The 24171-nt window shown below is 32.0% G+C and overlaps 1 protein-coding gene across 1 annotated transcript in view; it reads left to right on the forward strand.

Moving 5' to 3' along the window:
- LOC142333290 (ATP-binding cassette sub-family C member 4-like) overlaps nt 1-24171 on the forward strand; it is a 92550-nt gene that overhangs the window by 14815 nt on the left and 53564 nt on the right. Inside the window, exons 4-7 of the mRNA XM_075380312.1 lie at nt 5286-5420; nt 8582-8786; nt 15037-15259; nt 19789-19945. Coding sequence (XP_075236427.1) covers nt 5286-5420; nt 8582-8786; nt 15037-15259; nt 19789-19945 — 720 coding nt within the window. The remainder of the gene's footprint in view (nt 1-5285; nt 5421-8581; nt 8787-15036; nt 15260-19788; nt 19946-24171) is intronic.

Here is a 24171-nt window from a genome sequence, read left to right on the forward strand (position 1 = left end):
CAACCCCCAACAGTGACCTCTTCTGGACTCGCTGTAGCCTTCCCAAGTTCAGTTTACACTCAGTGCTGTTCCCCAGACTGGAGCGGCATACAACATAGATGATGTAGCCGCCAACATTATTAGCTTTCATTTTAAGGCACTAGGTGCTTTCTGTGTCATCATTAGAAGCTTTAATGCTTTTAGTGTCTTCTCAGCCTTAACGCAGCTTGTCAGGATATGATCTGTGAATCTGCATCCTTTATCAATAGTAACCCCAAGGTATTTATTATCTTGCTCTTAGGTTGTATATGCTGATCTTCCACGTACAGTGTTATTGGCACCTTCTTTTTCCTGTTAGCATTATATACTATTCGCATATGTTGGGGCAAATCTCAAACCATTTTCACCCATCTATGTGTTCACCATATCAAGTGCCCTATTACCTCTTTCCTCGAGTTCGTTCTCCATCCTACCTCTCGCTAATATAGCGAGGTTGTCTGCATATGCTGAAACTTCAGTGCCCTTGAGTAATTGCAGGCCCAGTACTTCGTCATATGCCAAGACCCAAAGTAACGGCCCTAGCACAGACCCCTGTGAAACTCTGCCAAATATCTAGAATCTTAGTCTACAATCTTGAATATCTACTCTATTCCATCGGTCCAAAAAATATTTTCGTACTTACCTACAAGTATCTTACCATAGGTATCCGCTAATGCCCTTTTCCTCCAAAGCAGACATTATTACTCTCTAGGGTATCGAGCCAAATGCATTCCACACATCTAGAAATATGAAAAGAGGCATTCACCTTCATCTCCAGGTAGCTGCTCTGCAGCCATTGCCCAACTTACCTCTTGCTATCGCCTGAAGCATTGAACGGTCTTCCGAAAGCCAAACTGGTTCTCTGTAATGCCTGCATTGTCATTTAGCTCACTGATTATGCAAAAAGCCAGCATTCTTTCTACTATGTTTCCCATATTGTTTAGAAGGCTCAAAGGTCGCAGTACTGAACCCTCTCGTCATTTCTCTTGTTCTTCAGAAGGAAGACGACCTGAGATTCCTTCCCACATCCTGGAAATGTTTTGGTATCAACCCTGTGTCTCGCCATATCAACCATCTCCCAAGGAGCATGTTCAACCAGTCCCTTCAGTTTGGCCGCCAGAATGTCATCCGGGCCAGGACTTTTTTTGTCTCCAAGTTGATGAACCGCAGTCTTGACCTCTTCAAAAGTGAACCTTTTCTCTTGCAGTTGATAGTTCCCTCTGCTACTTCTTCTGTACAGGGAAAAAGTTTAGTAATCTGCGCTCTGGTCTGCTCCCTTGTCAGAACAGGCAGGCGCCTACCAAACCACATTGTCACGATTTGATAGGCCTGACCCCAGGGATCATTGTTCAATTCATCGTAAAGTTTGTGCCAATGGTCACTCTTGGATTTCTTGATTTCTTTACTTATTTCCCTCCTGCACTCTACATATTGTTGCAGCTTTGTAGGCTTCTCCATCAGTGCGTCCGAGCCTTTGTTTCTGTCTTCTCTTGGATTGAAGCTCACATCTTAGCTGGGGCTGACTGGTGTGACCACCAGTAGGCTGGCTTGCATCTCCTGCCTTCAGTCCTGCCTTCTAGACCATCTCCTGTTGTATCATATTCTGTAGGATCTTGTGAGTCATTATGATCCCTGCCCTAATTCTTGTAGTGACTCTTGATACTACCATCTCCATCTGTTGCTTTCTTAGCCTTACTACTTGGTTACAATCTACTGACCTAAACGACAGGTCTAAGATCTCAATGAGCATAGCCAGGTGGTCACTGGCCATATCTTTATCAAGTACTTAAAAGGAGGATAAATTATGGTCCCATATTCCATTTAATATCATTAAGTCTAATACTGATGAGTGTCCTCTAGCCTCATATGTTGGAGTTCTGTTGTTTATACAGTAACATTCTGTATGAATGTTTTAGGTTCTGTGGCCTCTAATAAATCTGTTAACAATTCATCTCACCGGTTGGTGTATGTGCTACCAGCGGCCACCGCCTTGCTATCGAAATCACCCATCAGTATGATTCCTTTAGCTTTCCTGGTTACAATTCTGTGTAGGGAACCAATGAAGCCTTCGAATTCTACCACATTACTATTAGGGGAGATATATGGCCCTTTTACAACTGTATTTACTAGCTCAATTGCTATAATTCCCCTACCATGGCTAAAAGGTTGCCAGGTCAATCTCCCACTTGCATAATATATTGCAACATCTCCTTCTGTCTCTGCACACCAGCCAGCTCTGGTAGCAGCATATCTATTGGGATCGGATGAGTTATCAGCAAGTCCGCTCCTTGCGCCCTCACTAGCTTCCCCATTAAATCATGAGAGAGCAAGCTTCTATTTGCGTTTGAGAGCATGAACCTAATAATTTTTGACTGGTGTGCATGTCATGCCTCCAATCTGGTAATCTCCTTTTCCATAATTTAAACATCTCCTAAGTTCTTGATATACTACATTCTTATGACCTTTACCTCCACAATTGTAACAAAGGTCTGATTGATCTGGTCCTTTACATTCAATTCTTCTATGACCAGAACCCCAACACCTGAAGCACTGGTCTTCATCTTCTTAAATGTAAGCCCTGCAGTTTACCCAGCCTATCTTGATGCATTGTTTTACCAGTTAACAAGGAGCTCTGTATGTTGTGATCACTGTAACATTCTGTGTTTCATCATCAGCTGGCTTCATTGATGTGATCTTGCAATCTTCTGTTTCACCTATTCTGCGAGTGATTGCATCTCTTTCTTCATGTTTGGAAGTATCGGCTTCTATGTCTTTGATATGTATGACTGCCCTTCTGCCTCTCTGTGACTTGAGGTCCATTTGTAGTTCAGCCACTTTATCCCGAAGTACTGAGGTAAACTGCTCAGCCTTCTGCGCTCCCTGAATTCTGATGTGCAGCTCGTCATTATGCCCTTTCCTTAAGGAGAGTACATTGTTAACCTCCTCACTGATTACTGCAGCTTTCATTGTGCAGAGCAGATCTGCATAAGACCTGCCAGTCGCTTTTATATTACCGTTCTACTCTTATCAACTGTGGGAGTAAACTTCTTTACTGTCGATTGCCCCAGCCTTGTCTGCTTGATTGTAATCTCAGGATGCGACATGACTGTTGTTACCAGTTCGGTCTGGTCTCTGAGTACATAGGACAAAACCTTCTTCATTGATGCTCCAATTCCCCCCACGAGGTAGAAGATATACTACTCCAGGAGACTGCTTAATAACATGTTTAATTGCTCTATTTATAAACATCATCATAGTTCTCTCACCAGCTGATGAATCATAAAATATTTTATATCTACACTTTTGAGTCACTGTTGTTTTTTCCCCCATAATTATTGACTCATCCTGTATGACACATATCAAGTGACATGTGTTTGCCATATAAGTGATATGTGGGTAATGATTCAATAGATCACTACATGGAATCAAGTCCAAAAGATCATAATCTTAAAAATTCATTCATTAATCTTAAACTTCAATTGTTAGTGCCCAGTGGCACTAACACTTGTTACTGACCTAAGAAATCCACAAAATAACTCACAAACTTAATATCCAGAAACACAGTAAACCAAAATGAACCATTAACCAAAAAACATTTTTAAAGAATGTAATCCATGTCCGAAAGCCTTGAAAATGTGTGTGTGCCAGTAAGTTGCTATCAACAATTTCCAATATCCATATCTGATAAAATCACCAAATAAATCAATCAAAAATGATCTTGAGTGCAGAGTGAAATACAACATGTATACTCATGATGAAGTCTCCAACTTGTCTAGTGTTGGTATCTTTGTATTTAGATAACTTCACAACGAGTGTGAACAATTCACATCCTCCATCTGCTGTTTCTCACATTTTGTGTTCTTGTCAACGTAACAATGTAAACACCTTCACATATTTCATATTATAAAATTTCTTGTATCTTCAAAATTACAATAATATATAAAAAGAAAGTCAAAGCATTAAAATTGTCTCAATGAAATACAGATTAAAAAAAAAAAAATTCACTACTGACTGGAATTATTGTATATAATCCATTGTTTCTTAGTAAAGCGGGTACATTAATTTGTTCCTTTAGAGTATCAGTTTTGCTCTTTCTTATGGCTGTAAAATATATTACAGCCAGTACAAAAGCTACTATTCAGAGTTGCTTTTTCTAACATATTGTTTAATGTACATCATCTTTATTGTAAACAGCAATTGAATTGATTCTGGTAGGGTTTCTTATAGAGTAAAGAACTTTCTACAATGAACAAGCCCTCAAGTTTAATTTGTATAAGTATATATATATGCGTGTGTGTGTTTATATAAAAAAAGATATAATTATAATGTATATAAATAATTTAATTCAAGTCCAGTCAGTATTGTAACATTGGTTGGCCAGGTTACATAGTATAATGTTCTGTTTATTAATTTTAATTTAAAAAATTTCTAATTATAACATCACATTTATTCATATGTAGTTATTATATTTAATTTAAGACTTTATATGTTTTTGTATTTATTTTAAATTTAATTTAAAAAAAAGTTGTTTAATATGTAATTTTGTAAAAATATATCTTTTATATACAACTGGTGATGTGGGATCTGTGAAAGTGCTTTTGGTATAAAAAATAAGGTAACTGTTGTTTGATTTACTTTGTAATAATGTACTTGGGGTGTTCAAGTTGGTTTTTGATTACAAAAAATACATATATATATATATATATATATATATATATATATATGTGTATGTGTGTGTGTGTGTGTGTGTGTGTGTGTGTGTGTGTGTGTGTGTGTGTGTGTAGAGGATGATTCACAAAAAAATGTAACACACTTTTTGGACATTTGCTACTGTTGAAAAAAACAAGAAAGTTCATATAAACATAGGTTCAGAATTACCTCATAAGCAAATGTCAGCTGAGGAAAGACTTTGCAATGACTTTTGCACCTTTGGTAAAATTAAGCCAGTCTGTATTCTTGGGATCCAAAATAAGGGGTAAATTTAGTGGTTTTATATGAAATCTGACCTGAAAAATTAAAAACGAATTAAGAGCTAGTAAATTACTGGTAGTTTTAAATTTGGCACCAACTTTAAGGAATTGAAATTTAAAGAATTTAATCAGAATTTTTATTTCAGATGTTATTTCTCTTAGTTTGTTTTATTATTATTAATTTAATTTGTTTTGAAATAAGATTAATATGTAATGCCATCTATTAAGAAAAAAATAACTTCAAGAAAATGTATATTGGTTAGTATTACTTCATTTTTATCTCAACTTATTTTGCAGGAAATGGGAAAACGCTTTAGAAAAAGCAAAAAAGAAAAACAAAGTTCCTTCACTTTTTACAACAATACTTAAAACATTTGGCAAAGAATATACATTTCTTGCACTTATTCATGTTTGCAGTGAAATTGGTATACAGTAAGTTAATTGTACATTTTTTATTAATTTATTTATTAGTTATTAGTGTAAAAATAGAAATAAAAAATTCTGACCAGAGTGTAAAAAAAGGCTTTTAGCTGAATAATTTTGATTTTGTAAATGATTTTATGAGGGAATCTTTACTAGAATAGGATTAAACAACATTAAAAAAAATTTTTTGTTCACAAGATGTCCATTTTCATTTTTCACCAAGAGTTTTGTTTATTTGGCAATAAAAAAAGTTAATTTTGAATTATTCAGTTTAAATTCTTATAAAGATAATTTTTCCATGATAAAACTTAAAACTTTCACTAATGTTACACTTTATTAGTGGAATTATCCTTTGTAGATAGCGTTCTATTTCCATTTTATTTATTTTTAGTTGTTTTATTGCTTAATATACACAATCATTTTATAAGGTTTTTATGATTTTTTGGATAAGTTTTTTGTATGGTTTGTTGGGATTATGTGTTAGTAAAACATTTTAAGGAACAGGAATTAAAACAAAAATATATAAGAAATATTTTCATACAAATTTTATAACTGAGGGTTCCTTCAGGTTGTAAATAAGAACTGGTACCCAGAAGAACACTACGTAACAACCCTTATTTAACTATAATCTGAATGAAGCAGATGCCTGTACTAGGAGACACTCCTGCAGTATTCCAACCACTTATGCAGTATTTAGCATACTGTCGTCATAATTTATGTTTTTCTTCTTTATAATTTTTTTTAAAAATATATAGTCACATATAAGTTGACTAAAGAGAGAGCTTTCATCGTTTAACCAGGTACACACCTGAAGTTCATTGTTATAAAGCTGGGAGAAGAATAGAAATAGATTCAGTCTGAGCGCCAATGGGATTTAAATTTGGTAGAAATGTACACTATATTTCTACCAATTATGTAATTTTTTACATTTTGTAAAAATACACTAGAATGAAAACAAATACATTGCCCTTTCTAATAATTTTAATTACATTGAATAATACTTTAGATTATTTAAATTACTTTTTATTTTGTTTAAATTATCAGTATAAAGGTTTAACTGTAGTGATTTTTAAGCAAGTAATAATTTAAGTGTAGATTGGTATTTAATTTTAATTTTTACCAATTAAGTTTAAATACATTTCATATGTCACTAATTTATTTATTTATCAATTTAGAATTCCTCTGAATGTTTTATTAGCCATTCACTGACAGCTTTTTGATGACTACATTCTCTTTTACAAGATGATTGTTGTCTGAAAATTCCTTTATTTTATTAAACAAATGAAAATCATTGAAAAGCAGATAATGGCTGTGGGGATCAGTGCTCACATACTTTCTAGCTAAACATTTGAAGCATTTGAGTTGCCGCAGCTGAGTAAAGTAAAGATGTTAATATGTCATGTTTATTTTATTTTATGTAGTTTTTTAAAGCTAGTTAAGTTTAACTAGCCTGTGAAAGTATTGTTGTTACACTTTATAGGAAATAATGAACAAGAGGCATATCTGGTCTCAAGAAAGTCTTGTCATTACTTTTGTAAGCTGAGTTTATTCAACTATTTTGAATTTGATGGACTTTCTGATTAGACACTATATTACATGATGTTTGTTTGGTTCAGAGTAACTTTACAAAATTCATTACCCCTTTTCTTATATCTATTTAATATGTGGTTAAAGTGTAAATTGGTTTATGTTGTGTTTTTCTTTTTGTATATTGTAATATATCAATATTAAAATAAAATAATTTCCCAGCATGTCATGGCATTTAATTTTTGTTTGTTTTCTTGAGAATATTGTCAAGCGACATATTGGGCACTTTTTTTTAACTGAAATGCTTACACCAATTTTTTATGGAAAAGCTTTAAATATGAGAAATGAGCTTTGTAATTTTTGAATAATAAATTAATCATCTACCTTTAAAATTTTATTGCAGATATTTTGCTCCAGTTTTTCAGCTTAGAGAGGGTCATTGAGAACAAGGTTAATCATGTTTTAAAGAGTTTAACTATTCAGTTTTCATTTATTGGATATGTTACATTATTTTTAACAATTGATTTATTTATATCACTTTAGACTTCCCTTATTTGTTTATAAATTTCAACAGACAAAATTACCCTTAATTTAGAAACCAAATCGCCCTTAAAATTTCACATTTAAATTTAAATTGTAATCCATTTTAATTTCTCATTTAGTGGGATTTTTATTTCTGATCTTTTATATGCTTGAGTAATCTGTACAAGGTTTTATAAAAAAAGTATTTGTTCTTGGCTTATAAAAACAAAACTGCTTAATGTAATTAGTTCAGTGATTTCTCCCCATCAAATTAAGCCCCTTCTGATGTATCACACTTATCCTAGTGATGTTTCCATTATTAGAAGCATTTTTCAGATAGTTTTAGCAAGCACCATAAATCAGCCCTCTTGCCGCATTTCTTTTGATCTCTTCTCTGTCTTCAAATCTCTAACCTTTCAGTTTAATTTTAATCTTAGGAAAGAGCCAAAAATCACAGGCAGCCATGTCTGGTAAGTGAGATGGTTGCAAAGTTGTTTGATCTCTTGCTTTGCCAAGAATCTCTGGATATGTTACAGGTTGGAGCATTGTGATCAATTTTCATGACAGCATAAAGATCATCCTGACATTTTTTTTTATTTTTTTATTATCAAGGGATGGTTCAGCTAAATATACTCCTCAAGTACAAACTGTCAATAAAGAGTACTACATAAATGTTTTTCCTTGGCTAAGAGATGTTGTTTGATGCAATAGACCACAGCTACAGGAAAAAATATTTAGCTATTGGTTTATTCTGAAATTTATTATACCAACTCCAGAACTTAACTTCTTTTTAACTTTATAACTTATATAATTATGTATTTTTAAATATGCATTAATTTTTCTTATAATTTATGTTTGAGTGATAATTGTTATGTAGGTTGGAAAGAATTTATCAGTTGATTAATATCAACTGTGTCCTGAGGAAGGCTTTTTGTCAAACTGTCACATATAGACAATTAATTAACACCTGGTACTGTTTGATAATTTTTTTTTCATGCCTGACTGTACGTAATTTTTATATAACAGATTTCAGTGATTGGTATTGTAATAAAACAAATTTAAATATAAATTTATTTATTAATATTGTATTTATCTATTTTACTATTATTATATTTTTTCAGATTGGCCCGTCCATACTTTCTTGGTTTATTATTAAGTTATTTTAAAGAAAATTCAGGAACTACTATTAATGAAGCATATTTTGCTGCTGCTGGAATATCATTATGTTCCATAATCTATTCCATATTAAGTCAACATTATATGTCATCTTGTTTAAGAATCGGAATGAAAGTTCGTGTAGCTTGTGTATCATTAGTTTATAGAAAGGTATGTAGTTCTTTTTTTTTTGGTTGTGTTATATAAGTTAATTTGGCATTGAAATTAAGGATATTAGAATATTTTTTTTAATTTTTAGTGAATAACCTAAGCACAGTTAATAATTTTTTTTCATTAAAAAATGTTAACTTAACATCAGTGGAAATTTATAAACTACTTGTTTACATCATATGTTTCTGCTATTCTCTTATTGAAAACAAAGAAAGTGTCTTTGGAATAAAACATAAGTAAAGATAAAATAATTACTGCTAAAGCCATAGATAACTAAAGTTACAATGCATTATGTTCAATTTTATTGCATGCTTCATATTTATTAGAAGCTAATGATTGTAGTAGTTGACACCAAAAAAAAACACCCACAATATATATATATATATATATATTGTGGGTGTGGGGTATATATATATATATATATATATATATATACACTACAAAACATGTAATATGATGAATTCAAGGGACCAATTAATCATTATATTACTTATTTGCCTAATTTTATTTTAAAGAAATTAAGAAGAGATGACTAAGCCAATTAAGAGTGAAAAGAAAAAGTATAAAACTAATTCATTGATCAAGTTCCACTTTCTTGATTTAAGATCTCTATGCGTTAGTTCATGAGCACAAGATGTGTTATTAATTAGAATACAGTAATATTATATGTAAAATATGTCTCTTAAATAATGAGACAACACTAAAACTCACTCTTTTTTTATAGATATTACAAGTTTAATACTTATCATAATCAATATAATTCCCATTCACACTTACTATTGATGAAGTCTTGTTATCCAATGATGTGAAGCAATGCAGTATCTGATAGCTCTTTTCACATATCAGCTATTTTCTTCCTTACTGTATAAAACTGACTTAAAAGAATATTCCTTTAAACACAGATTTCACTTTAGAAAAAAAAGTTAAATATGCCAAATCAGATGAATGTGGAGGCTGTTTCAGTGTAAAAATGTGTTTTATCAGCAAAAACTGGTTCACAGAAAGTGCTGTGTGAACAGGTCTATAATCCAGATAAAGAATGAAACCATTTTTCTGCAGTTTTAAGCAATAATTCTGGTTCACTGTTGTGCCTTCTGAACCCCATTCTTCCAAAATTGTACATCCTGGACATCAAAAAACACAATTAGCATCACTTTAAATTTTGACCAGCATTAGCAACCTTTTTTATTGTTATCGATAATAATGTTGTTTTTCAGTTCATGAACTGTTGTTTCATCTCAGAATCATAATGAACACCTAATTGATATGTTGAAGGGGTTTCAAATGAAAACAGACTAAAAAACACTTTATTCTGTGTTCTTCATGGTACATGTGTTCAAAATGATATTTTTTTGTTGCCGAGTTGAGGACTGTCCACATTGTTGAAATATATTTTCCTGTTCAGCAATAGCTTATTCAATAGAACCTGTAACTTTACCATAAATGACAGAAGATGGTGGGGAAAACTTTTGTGATAAAGAACTGTTCTGGTGGAAAATCTTAATAAAATTCAGTGTAATATAATTATGTTAATAATAATTTAAAATCAGTAATAACGGAATAATTTGAATTCAATTAACGAAATTTTTCTGAAAAAAACATCTGAAAATGGTGTGAAAGGTTTAGAAATAACAGAATTAATGTGAATGTGAAGAACATTCAGGGAGGCCCTCGATAATCACCGAGGACTTGTTGAAATGCATCGATGATGGAATCAGAAATGATCGTCGCTCAATGATTTTCGAGTTGGCCCTTCTTTTTCCTGATGTTTCAGAAGCTTTTAATGGTCACATTGTTCATGACCATTTAGGCTTCAGAAACATTCATGCACGTCTAATCATTTTTTGTGCTGCACAAAAAAATCCGAATGGGATCTGGTTTGGAATTTTTGATGCGCTACACAGAAAAAAGTGATTAGTTTTTTAATTCAGTTGTTACCAGCAATAAAGCATGGCTTTCTTATTACACGCCAGAGAGAAAACGGCAATCAAGTGAATAGCATCATCCTCAATCAGTAACCAGACCAGCAAAGGTCAAGCCATAGCCATTTGGACGCAATCTGGTGGCCAGAGTCTGTTGGGATTGGTTTGGCATACTGCTGGTTGATTTCATGCCACGTGGAACGACTATAAATACAGAAGCCTACTGCGAAACTATACGTAAGTTATGGCATGCCATTCAAAATTGGTGATGTGAGTGCTGGCCGATAGTGTTGTCCTACTGCATGATAATACACGTCCATATCTTGTGGATCCAAGACATGATTTGCTGAGAACATTTGGATGGGATATTTACGATCACCCACCATATAGTCCGAACTTAGCTCCTTCTGATTACCATTTGTTTGGGAAATTGAAAGAATTTTTGAGTGGTAAACAATTCGCGGGTGAATGAACTTAAAAATGCTGTTAATCACTGTCTAAATGGAGTGGCAGCAGAAGAATACGACGAGGGTACATTGAAGCTGTTGTATCGCTATGAATGTCTCAATTCATGTGGTGATTATATAGAGAAGTAGTATAAGGTATGTAGTTCAAGAGAAATAAAAAATATTTACAAAGTTTTCAGAATACATTTTTTTACAATGAAATGGTCTTTACTTTAGATAAAACCTCTCATATATATGTTCTGAAACTGGCACATCTTTGTCATTCAGGAAAGTTGCTATCCTTGTTTGTTAATTATTAATTTAAAAATCCTCTATTTTTATGTTAGGATTTATAGTGAATATAACAAAATATTTTATTTGGTATAAAGAATATATGATTCCTGCAGCCTTATCCATATAAAATCTGTTCTTAAAATTAAGGAACATAGGGCGTAATCCATATATATAAAAGAACATGTCTTGAGTGATTCATAATGAATGCCCAGCAAAAACTAGTGAAGATAAGTTGATGAAAATATATATTCATATTCTTCTTATGGATTTTTTGAAATTTTGAATTAAAAGGGTTAGAATGAAGTAACAACCATAAATTTACTTTTTAATAATTTTAAATTCTTTTAAATTTACTTTTTTTACTGAAATTTACTTCTTTTTTTTTTTAATTTCTTGGTAACAAATGAAGATATCTACTTGATATTTGGCGTAATCTTCATATGAGTATCTAAAAATTCATTTTCTAGATTTCTCAAAATTCAACCTTGAAAGGCGTGAAGAAAGGTAAAAAAATGTTGAACAATGATTACAAATTTTTCCCATTTCTGATTATATTAAATGAGATACTCCTTAGGTTTGTGCTTACAAGAACTCTGCAGATAAATATCTAAAAACCATTTTCAGGTGTTTTTGAAGTTTCATTTTTTAAGGGGTGCGATAGTGTATGGTGAGGCAGCGCCACCAACACAGCCACTGTTACTATATGTGTGACATGACTGGCTGCAACTGTTTCTGGTTACTTGACTAAAAAACAAGTTAAAATTAATTAAAACATTTTTTTTTTAATGATAAAAGAAGTATGTTCGGTCACCTCTTAATGGTTTTTGTCAAGAAACACTCACAACTGGGCAAAATACATTTTGACCCCTACAAAGTACAGGTAAACAATTATAACTAATATTTTTATGATGGAGGCCGACTGTTTTGAAACCCTATTCTTAGATCACTTTTAATTTCAGGTCCTGTACTGGCCAAACTGTTGCACTGAAAAAATTACAATAGGCTTTAATTTTTATTTATAATTATTATTTTCACCACCATGAGTTTAATGAACATAGCGGAGGGTCCAAGGGAGCCCTACAGCTAAATGGGAAGGGCGAGTGAAACGAGTCATGACCGGCTAAATGATCCCTTACGAGCCATGACCCCCTTACCGTTACAGAAAGCACAACTAACCATATAGCATGGTTAAAGCTGCAACAGGGGGTACGTTAGCACTTATTTGTGAAATAAATAAGTTTGCTATTAAAATGATATTGTAGCTGAAGCCACGATGAGGGGGAACGCTAGTAGACTGATATTTTTTATAAATTGGACATGCTTTAATTTTTATTTTACCATTATTATTCTCACAAGTATGATTTTAATGAATAAGTCCAGGGAGCAGAGCGCCATGACTAGACAAGAACATGACTCGCTAAACATCTCTAACCACGATGGGAAATACAAGTAACTATATAGCACGGGCAAAGCCACAGGTGGGATACTAGTTAGTAAATATTTATAATCATGTGCCACTGGCCTCTTTTAAAATTGATATCAGGAAGGTCCAGTGTCTGTAAAGTCCTGGTCAGATGGTGCCTCTGCATCCATCTTATCTGCATAAGATGGATGCAGAGGTATCATTTGTCCAGGGGAGCGTTCCCCTGTACATCTGTCTCTTCCAAGCAAGGAAATCCAGGAACAAAGTCCAACCACTACACTGACAGCATTGTCTGAGGTGGTGCTATACCCACACCATACCTAAAGAAAGACAACCTTGTGCACCCAACAAGAATTGAACAAGCTTTCCCCCTTTATACAAAAACTTTGTTTTTGTTCTTCATACAAAACTTTCAAGAGCACCACCTGAGACAAAACATTTGGTATTTAGTCATTATCCAGTTGATTGTGGATAATAAGATATCGGCTTTAACTAACACTTCTACTATGTGCCTCTTGAATGTGGTGTTCTTATCTATCCACACCCCAAAGAACTTCAGTGCACGGGTAGGGTGGAGCATCATGATAGATCATATGCCTTTGACTTAGGAGATTGATACCATTGGTTGTAAAAATCCTATCATATCCTTCTTCCTTAAGGTCAGGAAAACTGGGAAAATCATCATTAAAGAAAAACAACAGTGCAAATTAAGTTGTTAACTGTTGATAAAAAACCAGTTGCCATAGCAACATATGCATCTGCAGCAGTAGATATAAACTATAATCATGTTACATGCCATCTCATTTCCATTGTGTTCATTACTGGTAAAGCAGTAATTGATCAGTTGATAAATCACGGGGACTGTTATTGTTGCTCTTGCTACTGTGAGGTATGACAGGATTGGTTTTTTTTTGTAATTGAAAGTTCACATCTATTAAGATCCATCAACAAGTTTTCATATTATGGTAATAATGTTGTAAATGACACCACTGTGAGAGAAATTGTTGGAAACTCCTGGAGATTCAGAGAGAAATTTGCAGATATGCATGATCTATGTGGCGGAGTGGTAGAATCTCAGCCTTTTATCCATAGGTCCCAAGTTCAAATCCCGGTCTGGCATGGCATTTTTCGTATACTACAAAATTTCCATTTTATATCCTCATGTTCAAGCTTCATATATGTTGAATTAATTATCAAAAAAAATAAAAAAAAGTGTAAAATAGGATGAGAAATTGAAAATCAGTGGTTATGGTGAATTCCAGAAAGGAATTTTGCTGACAGAATTTGGAGTACAGCAGATTAAAACAATCTTAAAAGTTTATTATGAAATGTTGAAGAGGCTTTGTAATTTAATTTTTAAAAAAAAACATTTGGAATTCCTCATAAAGGATATTTTGTATTTGACATGATAATGTTTGGCCATACGTTGCAGCCACAGAAAGCCTTTACTTCAGCAGTTCAAATGGAAAATTTTTAATTATCTCCTATTATAGCTTATTGATGGTGAGAGACAATCATCTCTGCCAAGATGAAACTGTGGTTGGGTACTCAGCAATTTTAAACCAGTAAGAAGGTGCTCAAAGACAATTAGATATTTTGATGGTAGAGGTCTTTTTAATGATGTCACCATAACAGTTAATGTACTATGTATGATACAGCACATTTAGTTCCTAAATGTAACCCACCGGGTTGGTCTAGTGGTGAACTCATCATCACAAATCAACTGATTTTGAAGTCGGGAGTTCTAAGGTTCAAATCCTAATAAAGACAGTTACGTTTATGAATACTAAATCATCATGAATATTGGTGTTCTTTGGTGGTGGGGTTTCAAATAACCACACATCTAAGGAATGGTCGACCTGAGACTGTACAAGACTACACTTCATTTATATTCATACATATCATACTAATTCATTCTCTGAACTAATCCTTCCAGTGGTTCTGGAGGCTAAACAGAAAAAAAGGGTTCCTAATTATGCTGAGTATGTGGAGAATTAATGTAAGTATATAGATTACAAAAGTATACAATAAGATCTGTTTCTCTCTTTTTGCTATTGAAAAAGATTGACCATTGAATGTAGTAATGAGTAGGAATGATATTTTAAACAAAATTTAATCAGTATATAATGTTTTTATTAATTTTCTTTTTATTTAAACATTTTCAGTGCCTAAAACTTGGAAGAACAGCACTTGGAGATATTTCGCCTGGTCAAGTTGTAAATTTAGTGTCAAATGATGTCTCAAGATTTGAATTAGTTACAATGACATGTCATCATATGTGGTCAGCACCATTACTGGCAGCTATAATTGCTGTTATACTGTTTAATAAGATTAGATGGGCTGGCCTTGTAGGAATATTAGTTGTTTTTATCGTTGTTCCATTGTTATGTAAGTACATCATACTTCTGTGAATTTATACTTGTTTAAGATGAAGCTTAGTATTTTATTCCCATAACCATTTATTTTTACGTGTAAATTATAAAATTACCTTTTATTAAAATACACTATTATTTTTAATTGTGAATATTTTTGTATTTGGCCTCATTATTTCAAACTATAATACCAGTTATTACTATTAGAAAATCATGTGAAGTTGATAAAAAAACAGTGATGCAGTTTTTCAACAACTGTCACAAATATAAAGAAATTATTACTTTTTTAAATTAAGAAAATAATTTTTTTTAATATATGACAATATTAAAGAAAAGAATAACAAAAATTGTTGGAGCATGATTAAATGAATTTAAACATTTTGTAATGGTGACCAAACAATTTTTTTAATATTTTCACTCATAGTAAAATGTATTTTTTTATGCTTTTAGAAACACACACACACACATATCATATAAACATAGGTCAGAAAACTCTTTATTAGCAAGTTTCAAGTTTTGGTTTATTAGCATTGCTTTCTGCTTACTCTGTGAAATTAAATTCTATTAAAATTCTTGGGGTATAAATCAAGGCATAAATTTGGTTCTTCCTTATTATTTTTTATTTAAGAAATTGAAAGTGGTCATAGACCTCTATCTCACTTAGGATTTAATAAAAACAGGGTAAAACACAAAAAACTTTTGTCAGAAAATAAACTTTTTTTGTGTTTAGAATAAAATAACTTTGTTTAATTTACCAATAAACAATAACAATTTCTTGTTAACTTTGTAGAGAGTTTAATGCTGAGACAATTAATGTAAACAACATCTATTAAAATTAAATATAAATTTGAGAAGTTCAACTTAAAATTAGAAACAAGACACACCAACTAAATTGGAAAAGTAATATGATTTTAAACAGTAAAATTTACATTCAAATGCCAAACATTATAAATTTGAAAGAAATGTTGAAAAATGGACATGTTAATTTATGGTAAAGTAATTAAAAATGGATTGTTTGAAAATTTTGTGTGAAATGCCAATGCTGAAGGAGCAGTATTGAATGCAGTACAATTATCTCCCACCTTAAGCACCAGAAGGTTGTCATATCGCTTTCATGTATCGCATTCAAGTGTGTGGCGAATGTTATGGGAAAAACAATTATACTTGTTCCTTACAACACATGTACAAAAGTTATTACCACCTGATTTTGGTAAACGGATGAAATTCTGTTGATAGTTAATTAAAAAATGTGAACATCAACTCGATTTCCTAAGTAATATTCTAATTACTGATGAATACTGTATTACAAACAATGGCATTGTTAATTCACAGGTCAAAAAAATAATAATTGGAACTGAGATAAAAGTAGGTGAATATTTTTTATGCTGAATCTTAAAATGAAATCAGTTTTTTTTCATCACCATCAGATACTTAGTTATGACCCTTTAAAATATTGAGAAACTCCTTAAATAATAGATTAAAAAAATAGTATAATTACAGTTAAAATTCCTACCATTATTTTTCAGACATTTACATTTATCTTAATTTTTTTTTGTTATTTTCCTTTTGTGTTCAGTGAAGTCTTCCCTTTTTATCCAGCAGTAGTCACTCATCGTAGATTCATCTCATCTGCCTTCATACTGTTGTTCCATCTGCAATATTCTTTGGAACCATTCTTGTTCATTGCTGATGTCACCCAAATTTAAAGGGAAAAGTCCAAATGAGAACACAAAAAAATAATTTTTCAATTTTCAGCCTAAATATTTGTAGTTCAATATGAGTTCATTTATAAGGTAATCATGGTTTTCAGCTTTTTTGTTTCCAAGAAAATCAGTAATGACATCTGTGAATGACTTCCATGCTGCTAGTTCTTTAGGATTCAGTTTGCTGTCAATTATATTTTCACGAATTAATTTTCTTATTTGTGTTCGTTTTCTTAAGCAGGAAATACAAGACTTTGATATAAGGATAGCTTGCATTCAGGAATCATTCCTGAGGAAAAATGACTTTCAAACAAAGTATCATGGATTCACATTGTTCAGTCTTGAAAGAGAGAACTAACGAGGTAGTGGAGTGGCTACACTTACCCATAACTAAATTTCGGTCATAAATAATGCCAGCAGTGTACATCACGCAATAGAATATATGAGTACAAATGTCCAATTTAGCAAAGGTTTCAAATTAACTATAACAAATATCTACTTGCTCCCTGAAGCCCATATTACAAAAGAAATGCTGAGCGCATTAATTCCAGTGGACAAATTTTTTATTATAATGGTTGATTTTAATGCTAATCACGTAGTCTAGAGTCATTGAAACCCCAGTCAAAGAGGAATTACAGTACATGAATGGATACTGGTAAATGATTTAATCCTATATAGGGATAAAACAGCAACATACTAATCAGCTAGCACCGGCTCACTTAGCACCATAGATCTTACATTGGTGTCAGCTGACTTAAATACATCAATAAAAGATTGGCATGTTGAGGAAGATATATCTAGTGACCCCTTCCCTATTATGATAACCATCCAGTGTAAAAATTCAAGTAAGGGTTATATACCACCTTTGTTAAAATTCATTTGTTTTCTTCATCCTCTTGCTTAATATAAACATCTCCTGTTATCTTCTTATTTATTTGTATTTGTTAATGAACCAGCTAATATTAATTATATGAATTTACTTTCCTTTAAGATGTATTAGCAACATCACTAAATTTTTATTGTTCTAGCTAGATATATTTAATATATATATATATATATATATATATATATATATATATATTAAAATGTGAACTTAACTAAAAACAAATTATTTTAACTCATTGCAACGTTTAATTAATAAAGTGTAAATTTTGAAAGTAAATAAAGGAAGTGATTATCAATAATTGGTTATCTGGCATTACTTAATGTATACAGCTTACAACCAACAAATTGTTTCGAGGCTGAAATTGTTGTACAGCCTTCAACCAAATGGAAAATGAAATCTGCTAATTGGGAGAAGTTAATGCTGAAACTAAGTTCCTCTCAGAAAGCAGCAAAACAGTTGATAAGTAAGAAGCATTACTAACACTCTGATAAATGCAGCTGAGAAACATATACCAAAAATCAAACAAGGGATTCATTGGCCTATGAATTTATTGTGGAACAAAGAAACCGCTGTTGCTAGAAGAGAAAGGAGGAGGGCTAGGCACAGATGGTAGAGACATAATTCATTAGAAAACATAGTTGAATACAATAGAGCCAGTGCAATTGCCAGGAAATTAAACCTGCCATCTAAAAGAAATAGCTGGAAGGATTTCATCAGCACAGTGAATGTTAATACTCCTAGTGCAACAGTATGGAAGAATTTTTAATACTCCTAGAGCAACAGTATGGACAAAATTTTAAAGTGATGGAGGGTTCTAGCTACAAAAAATTTGAATACTTCAAGATTGACAAGAGGAGAAATTTGTTAAGAACAAATAAATATTGTTGAATGCTTCATTAAACACTATAGGAAAAAATCAGGGCCTAAAATCTCATATTGTAAAACACTAAATAAAGAAGAACAATACCTGTCATGCAATATCTACCATCTCTTTAGACATAGTGATGAATGAAATGTCCCAATACAGATTGGAGAAGTACAGGAAGCTATCACACAACTTAAGAGTTCAGCTACAGACGAGGATTTAATACATAACGATATGTTTAAACACATATCAGAAAAAGTTTTGTTGGACATAATTAGCCTTTTTAATGATATCTGGTACTCAGGAAAATATCTAGACTTGTGGAAAATAGGATTAATTGTTCCATTGTTGAAGCCAGGTAAAGATAGGGAAACTAGAAATGCTTACAGGCTTATTTCCCTAACATCCTGCCTGGGAAAGTTGATGGAAAGAGTTATAAATAACAGACTAAATTGGAGAATGGAGGCATATGGACTTCTTAGCAATAAACAATTCGGGTTTTGACCACAACATGACACCATTTATGTCCTTCTACTTATGACAGAAGGAATGTATACAGGCATTACCAAAAAGTGACAATTGTTGCAATGATCGACTTTGGAGCTGCCTTTGTTACAGCCTCACTGACCACTTTAATATTACAGTGTGCAAAAATTAGCATACGAGGCAAACTATTACAGTTCCTATACTAATTTCTTAATAACAGATCCTTTAAGGTAAAAATAAACCAGTACACATCTGAAAGCTGCATTATCAATAATGGCATACTACAAGGTTCAACTCTTGAACCTGACTCTTTTCAACATAATGTTGCATGACCTGGAATTAGGTTCTGAATTATTACTATTATAACATTAAAAATTCAAAAATTGTTAATTTGATTAAATTACATTACTAAAATTATTTGAAACAATTAATGACACTGTCTTGGGAATGGCCAAAGGTAACCTTTATCTTTACAACTGAGTTTATAAACTCTTTTAAGGAAGTATAATTTTAAAAATAAAAACATTCATAAGGTTAAATTGGTTTTTTATATTTATTTGTTAATTTTCATTAATGAAGATTTTATTGTATTTTCTATTTTATAGCTTATGTTGGAAGTTTAACTTCAAAATATCGCTTACAAATAGCTTTAAAGACTGATGAAAGAGTCCGTTTAACAGATGAAGTTATTAATGGAATACAAGTTATAAAAATGTATGCTTGGGAAAAACCATTTTCAAAATTAATTACAGCAGCACGAAAGTAAGTTTTTAAAAGTTTTAAAAAGAAGTAATTAAATACAACAGGCATCCAAAAGATAAATAATATTTATGAATAACCCATGCAGGTGACCTCACACCACTATTTCATAAATTATTTAGTTTCCTTTTGCATTAGCTTAAGCTGACTCAAGTAATATGATTGTAATACAGTGAAACTTCCCTTAACAGACACTTCCCAATAACGGACTCCTCATATTAATGGACACTTTTAGATTCCCTGGCAGTTTTATAGTGGTATTAATGGATAAAATACTTCTCAATAGCAAACCTAAATAATGGATGCAGGCAATGAATTAACCTATAAAAACTGTTCAATCAGTTCTGAAAAATGGACAGCAGGATTAAAAATAGTAATTTTTATTGTTTTATTTTATACTCAGTGCGACTAATGAAGTTGCTGTACAAGTGTATACTGTACATTAAACACATGTAATATTTTTGTTACAGTATAGTCCTCTTTTTTCTTGTAGTAAATTTTCTTTATGTACATTTACTGTACATTCAAAACGTACTTTGAACTTTGAGTTACTGTGTACTTTATAAAAATTGTTACAACCGTCGTTACTGCAACTTAAAATATCTCAAACTAATAAATGCTTGACATTAAAAGAAAAAGTATCAGTTATAAATGTCTATGAAAAAGAAAAACTCATTGTGCGTGATATGGCAAAATGTTTTGATGTTTGAAAAACTCAGAAAAGCAGTATCTTAAAAAACAAACTTGATATCCTGAAGTTGTGGACTGAAACAATCAGTTAAACAATGTACATTTCCTAAAATGTCAGGCCTAGCAGTTAACAATTTGACTTAGCAGTGGTTTTATAGGGTTTGTGATAATAACATTCCAGTCTCTGGAATTTTGATACACGAGGAAGCTTTAGAAATTGCTAAAAAACTCTGTTACAGTGAGTTTAAAGCATGAAGGGATTGGTTAGATAAATTCCAAATTACATATAACATTAAATATAGAAATGTTTGTGGTGATGCAGGTGTTGTAGATGAAAATTTGGTGTCTTGAGTGTAAGGAAAAGTTAAATGAAATTTACATTAGTTATAATGAAGAAACATTTTTAATTGTGATGAGACCGGTCTTTTTTCTGGGCTTTGCTGAATGAACAAATCTATTTGAAAGAGGAAAAATGTACAGTGGGGAAGGTATCAAAAGAAAGATTGATTATTATGTTGGCAGTGAATGTGTCAGGTGAATTTGTAAAACCACTAATAACCGGCAAAACTGTGAAGCCACAATCTTTTAACCATGTGAACATAAATTCATTAGAAATTGAATGGTATTCAAACAAAAATAATTCGAGGACTAGGGACATAATGATAAATTGATTGTTAAATTTTGATTGTAGAATCAGAAGACAAAATAGTGGAAAGTCATACTATTGTCTTTGTCATACATAGTCATACATGGATAGTGCAAAATCCCTCCCTAACATTAGCTTAGAAAATGTAAAATTGATAATTCTTCTCCCAAATACTACCACAATATGTCAACTGCTTGATCATTTGGAACTTTAAAATTCAGTAGAGAAAAAAGGTATTAGGTACTTATTGTCAACGATGAAAGTTATGGATACTGGTGAGTTTTTTAAAGGGTTAGTGTTTTGGATGGAGTATTAAGTGTTCATAAGGCTATAAATCAGGTTACTGCTACCTGCTGTTGTGAAAAAAAAAAATTATTTCATAAAAGCCAATATTAAACCTTCACAAACTAACATCAATTCTGACATTGAAAATCATATGAAATTCTAACAGAGAGAATTACAGGAACGCATTGAACCATTTGTAAACTATAAAGAGTACCTGAAGATTGACAATGCACTCAACACAGAGGGCATAATGAGTGACATCCATGATTTTTTTGTTGCCTCAGACTTGATTACTTTAAAACAAACAATGATGATCATGACAGTGAACACGAATTTACCATCACAAGTAAGGAAGCAAGAGAAGAGTAGAAAATTAAAGCAATATTTCTTACAAAAAGGATTACCAGAAGGCATTATTTTAATATCAGAAGTGCAGTCACTTATTGAAAAAAATATATACCAGGACTTAGTTAAAACTAAAATAGACAGTTACTATAAACCATCTACGTATAAATAAATTTACTTATCCGTATTTGGTTTTTATTTTGATTTTTGCAGTATTTTTATACTTGTGTTTTGATTAATATTTTGTATACTGCACTTATTTGATTTATATTTTTGTAGCATATGTTGTTTATTATTCCATTTTAGTATATATATAGTAATTTTAATTCTCTTATTTTTTTGGTCAATTACAGTAGTCAGTATTATTTTTTTTTATTCAAACATGAACGTAGAGGACAGTGTTTTATTTTCAGAAAAATAATTTTAAAAAAAAACTTAAATTCTACAAAGTCGTGTTAATTAACAACAACTTTTTTTAAATTTATATGAGATAAATGGACAATACTGTTCTCATTTTTTTTTTTCTGTACAACAACCAAATGTAATACTGTATTCACATTTTTATAAATAGCAGATGCCTCTAAATAACAGATTGTTGTTCTCAACCCATGTCTTATATTGGGAAGTTTTACTGTATATAATTTTTTCAAAGCATTTAATTTTGTGGAAAATAGAGATTTCAACTATACGTAAAATTTGATATGTAATCTGGTTTGTAAGGCAGAAATGTTTGTCCATGAGGGATGTATAGAACTATATGGGGATGAGGTAATCAGTCAAAGAAGTGTGATATAATGTTTTATCATGTTCAATGAAGAATCTTGTGTAGGAGACTATTAAATCTAAGGAAATGAGCTATATTTTCCACTAGTAATGAACTGTGTATTTTTATAAATTTTACTGTCAAGTTCCTGCTTCAATATTTTGGTCATCCACAACAGTCTTTGAACATTCAATTGGTGAGCATTTCTGATAAAAAATTATTTTTGCAAGATAGATTTTTTTGATTTTATCCTCATGACGACAAGAAAACACAGATAGGAGTCACCTTAATATTTTGAAACTGGTAAAGTGAAAGGCAATGAATCTTTTTAATAATAATTTTACTGGTTATGGCACATGGATGTATCATAAAACTACTGAAAAGATAAAAATTAATCAATGAATAGTGTAACTCAGAAATAGCTTCAAAAGTTTACAGTCATGCCAACTCTGGGCACACCAGAAAGGCCTCTAAATTACTTAAAGAAAAATTGCATGCTTTAAAATCCAGCAATCTCATGAGCCAAGGAATATTAGAATTTCTGGAGATAACATAGTCTGGAAACAATCATGTAACTGCATTCATTGAAGAAGAAGATAAAGTGGAGGAAAAGGCGAATAGGGCCATAAGACAAGTGTGGTTGGTGACAAGGGGGCTACGACTCACTCCATAAAAACGCAACTCATAGTTGTGACAGGCTGACAAGAAGGGCCTGGGAACAGCATAGCTGGGCTGGATGTCCCTGGCCTTAGTGGTTAGAGGCAGAGGCAAGATGAAAATAAGGAAAAGATCTGGAACTGATTAGCCGACCTACCATGCCAGGTAGGTGGGGAGGCTCATTAGAGTCGCAAGGATACTCCCCTGGGCTGAGGAATACTAGATTGTTGAGCCAGTCCAGGGGAGAAGGAGAACAAACAAAAAAAAATTCCATTCATTGATTGCCTACTGTTATCCATATTGTTGAAACTACATGCATTTGGATTGATTTCAAGTCTCCACTGCTTGAAGAGATGAAAATTCTTCAATTATTTGGTCATATTGCTCTATCATAATGGTAACAGCATTCCTATCATTATCCTCAAAGAAAAATAAACTGATTATTCCAGAGGAGCTGTTGCAAACCATATGACTTTAATACTGTTCCATGATCCTTCACACATTTCATTAGAATTTATTGCCTCATGTTGTTGCCCAAAGTTCTGTTAACTCACCTAAGTAGAAATGTAATTCATTGCTCATTTGCAAATTGTTTATAATGTCAAGTTTAAAAATACAAAATACAAAATATAAAAATTAGAAGCAAGAAGTCATATATTTACTCAATCTGTATCATTAAATCCCTCAACTACTTGAATATTAAGTGGTTACATATGTTAATCTTTATGAAGAATCCTTCAAATGCTGGTGTTTAATAAACCAACTGAAACTTGTATGATGATGGGCAGACTTCATAGCATTGTAGCTTTTACGGCATCTGGTTTTTTTTTTGCGCATGTTCAT

This window comes from Lycorma delicatula, chromosome 12 (genome assembly GCF_047948215.1).
Source record: "Lycorma delicatula isolate Av1 chromosome 12, ASM4794821v1, whole genome shotgun sequence".
In the NCBI taxonomy this organism is placed as follows: Eukaryota; Metazoa; Arthropoda; class Insecta; order Hemiptera; family Fulgoridae; genus Lycorma; species Lycorma delicatula.